This window comes from Cyphomyrmex costatus, unplaced genomic scaffold, assembly GCF_001594065.2.
Source record: "Cyphomyrmex costatus isolate MS0001 unplaced genomic scaffold, Ccosl1.0 scaffold1553, whole genome shotgun sequence".
NCBI lineage: Eukaryota > Metazoa > Arthropoda > Insecta > Hymenoptera > Formicidae > Cyphomyrmex > Cyphomyrmex costatus.
Window position 1 is genome coordinate 7,632 of NW_017275559.1, and position 3,385 is coordinate 11,016.

A 3,385-nucleotide genomic window follows, 5' to 3' on the forward strand; every position below is an offset into this window, starting at 1 on the left:
GCGCGCGCTTCGCGCGCGCCATTAAAATTTTCATTTAATAAAAAATGACGTAGTAAAGCGTAAATTTTTATTTATGATTAATTTTCTTTTTTTTTAACATCTTAAGATCGTTTTGGATATGTGAATCGACTATAAATATTGATCTATGACTATTGGCTTTTTATTGATGGTGTGTCGAAGGGATAATAACCTAATATCCGCACTCGAAGTTTCGTATATACATATATAAATTAAAGTTTTATTTTATATAGAATATTTTTGTATAAATGTTCACAAATAAATGGTGGGCGGCAACGCCTGGGAACGATTCGAACGTCCTGAGCCGCCTTCTTGAACTCCGCCTGGGGATAATTGTAGTATTACCCTGAGTCAAGTTCGAACGAGCGTGTCACGTATTGCAGTCAAAATAACAATGTCTCCTCCTAACGAATGCGAGGTTAGAAGATGAATGAAACTATTATAGGCTCCTAACGAATGCGAGGTTAGAAGATGAATGAATCTATTATCCCCTCCTAAGGGTATGATTATGGTGGGAGGCGGAAACACGGCGATATCGTATAAACAAAGAAAACATATCGATGACGCAAAAAATAGAGGACGATTTTCCCCTGCCGCCGCTGCCATCCCGCCTCGAATACGCATGATTTAAAAGAAAATAATTCTTATTTATATGTATGTGTATGACTTATTAAGTCTACGATATAACATACTCCCCCCGTTGAGAGGGTGCACCGATCAATTGTTAGTATAGGCCTTAAATTATTACAGAACATGTTCACGTATACAATACTATGGATAACACAAATGTATATAATGTATATAATATATGTCAGGGTATAATATAACGTATATAATGTATATAATGTGTGTATATATCAAATGTATATAATGTATATCGTTTTTAACGCATATAATGTATGTAGTGTGTATATATAACGCTTGTTGGCTATTCGTTTGGAAGCGGACATAAAAATCTAACTGATCTTTTAATTTCTCCAGCCGCAGTTTTAACGGTAGCCACGCGTACAATTCCATCGTCGCCTGGATGTAGCATCGTAACTCGACCTAATGCCCATCGGGTGCACGGAAGAGCTTTGTCTTTGATGAGAACTACATCTCCCTGACTGAAATCAGGCTTGTCCTTAGTCCATTTATTGCTCTGGAGCTCGTTTAAATATTCGAGGCTCCAGCGCGCCCAGAAATCTTGTCGCACCTTACAAATATGTTGCCAGGTGGAGAGCCTATTGACTGGAACAGTCGATAGATCATGATCCGGCAGAGTTGTTATCGATTTGCCAATCAAATAATGAGCTGGTGAGAGTACTAATAAATCGTTCGGGTCTGATGATATAGAAGTGATAGGCCTAGAATTAACAATACCCTCGACTTCAATGGTGAATGTGTTTAATTCTTCAAAAGTAAATAAGGAATTTCCGACAACGCGTTTAAAATGATGTTTGAAAACCTTTACGGTAGATTCCCAGAGCCCACCAAAATGGGGAGCTGATGGTGGAATGAAATGCCAAATGATACGGCGTTCGCTTGCGAATTTATTAATCAAACCTCTATGCTCTTCTGAATTGATGAGAGCGTATAGTTCTTTAAGTTGATTGTTCGCCCCTTTGAAATTGGTCCCATTGTCAGAATATATGTGCTCCGGCAACCCTCGCCTAGCAACAAATCGACGTAAGGCTGCGAGAAAACCTTCCGAGGTTAAATCGCTCACCACTTCAAGATGTACGGCTTTAATTGACATACATATAAACACGCATACGTACACCTTGATACTCGTGCGGTTGCGGAATTTCCTTTCTTTGATAAAGAAAGGACCGCAAAAATCAATTCCTACGTTAGTGAACGGAGCGGCCGGTCGTATGCGGACCGCGGGTAGATCTCCCATTTTATGATTAACCGCACCGGCGTCGAAACGATGGCAATTCACGCATGAGCGGATAATCTTGCGTACTTGATTTCGACCATCAGGTAGCCAAAATTTTTGACGAAGAGTGTATAAAGTTGTTTGTATGCCGGCATGATAATGATTTTCATGAATTCCTCGAATAATGAGATCGGTTAACCGATGTCTGTTTGGAAGGAGGATTGGATGTTTTTGATCAAATGAAAGCGCCGACTTTCGGAGCCGTCCTCCAACGCGTATTAAACCATGTTCATCCAAAAACGGATTCAAGCTAATAAACTTGCTTTTCTTCAGCACTCCCATATTTAATTGCTTGATCTCGTCCGAGAATCGAATAGCCTGAAGTAATTTCAACACTAGCATTTCTGCGTTGCCGATTTCTTCTGCACATGGTAATCCGCGATGTTTATTGGCTGGGAGAAACCGCAGGCAATACGCAACGATTCTAAGTAGCCTTTGATAAGATGAGAATTTAAGAAAAATGTTAAGATCGGTCTGTATAGCTATTAGACAAGTGTTTCTTTTTAATTCAGGTATTTCGATAACTCGTATAATTTTATTGGGCCATTGGTGCTCGTCCTCACTCAACCACGAAGGTCCCGCAAACCACGTTCGGTTTCTAATAAAATCTCGAGGAGTTTGTCCTCTAGAAATCGCGTCAGCAGGGTTGCTCGCCGATCCGACATGCCGCCATTGATGGGTTCCAGTGAATTTTCGTACGCTTACTACTCGATTCGCTACGAACGTTTTCAACAAGTGCGGAGGCGTATTCAGCCAATGTAGTACGATTGTGGAATCGCACCAAAAAACCGTCTGATTAATATGAATGCCTATAAAATCCATCAAGCCAAATTTTGTCTGCAGGTCTGTCTGAGTTGACGTGGAATGTCCCATATATGTCCTGAAAGGCGGCATCGCCACGAATAATTTGAGCTAAAAAAATTTTAAATCGATCAAACCGTTCTGGACATAAGAAAAAGCTAATTACATCACGCCCACATAACATTTATGTTGCATAAGATATATAAAAGACTTAGGTATCTTAAGCAACATACATTTAGACGTTTTTATCAATAACATTGGAGGTGTTCAACAATCCTTCCTTTTTAGGACAGAATCTTTGGAGCATTCCAAGAAATTATCTTACAGTAACAATTTGAGGATTCAAATGTTTTTAAATTAATTAGTAATGATTAAAGCTCTATAATCACGGATATGACATTTCTCACTTAGTACATTATGCTTTATACATTACTTAATTAATTATTCATTCATTAATTTTCAGATATTTTTTATTTATTTTTTATTTATTAAATTAACGCGATCGCATATTACAAAAGAAAATTATTAAATAAATGTAAAACAGTTACTTTTCGTGGTAATATATTATTATTAGATAAAATGGTTTAAATTTTTAAGTATCTTTTTTTGAACATGGCTTGAACTTTTCATTTTTATGATATGATT

The 3,385-nt window shown here is 37.9% G+C and overlaps 1 protein-coding gene across 1 annotated transcript; it reads right to left on the reverse strand.

The window, feature by feature from the left end:
* Positions 1 to 946: 946 nt before the first annotated feature.
* Positions 947 to 2,833, reverse strand: LOC108783592 (uncharacterized). The gene has a single exon (XM_018552193.1). The coding sequence runs from the start codon at positions 2,831 to 2,833 to the stop codon at positions 947 to 949; it is 1,887 nt and encodes a 628-aa protein (XP_018407695.1).
* Between the last annotated feature and the right edge of the window lie 552 nt (positions 2,834 to 3,385).

Bases quoted from the DNA above. Each gene is read 5' to 3' on its own strand.
- LOC108783592 (XM_018552193.1), bottom strand. From the start codon at position 2,833: ATGCCGCCTTTCAGGACATATATGGGACATTCCACGTCAACTCAGACA.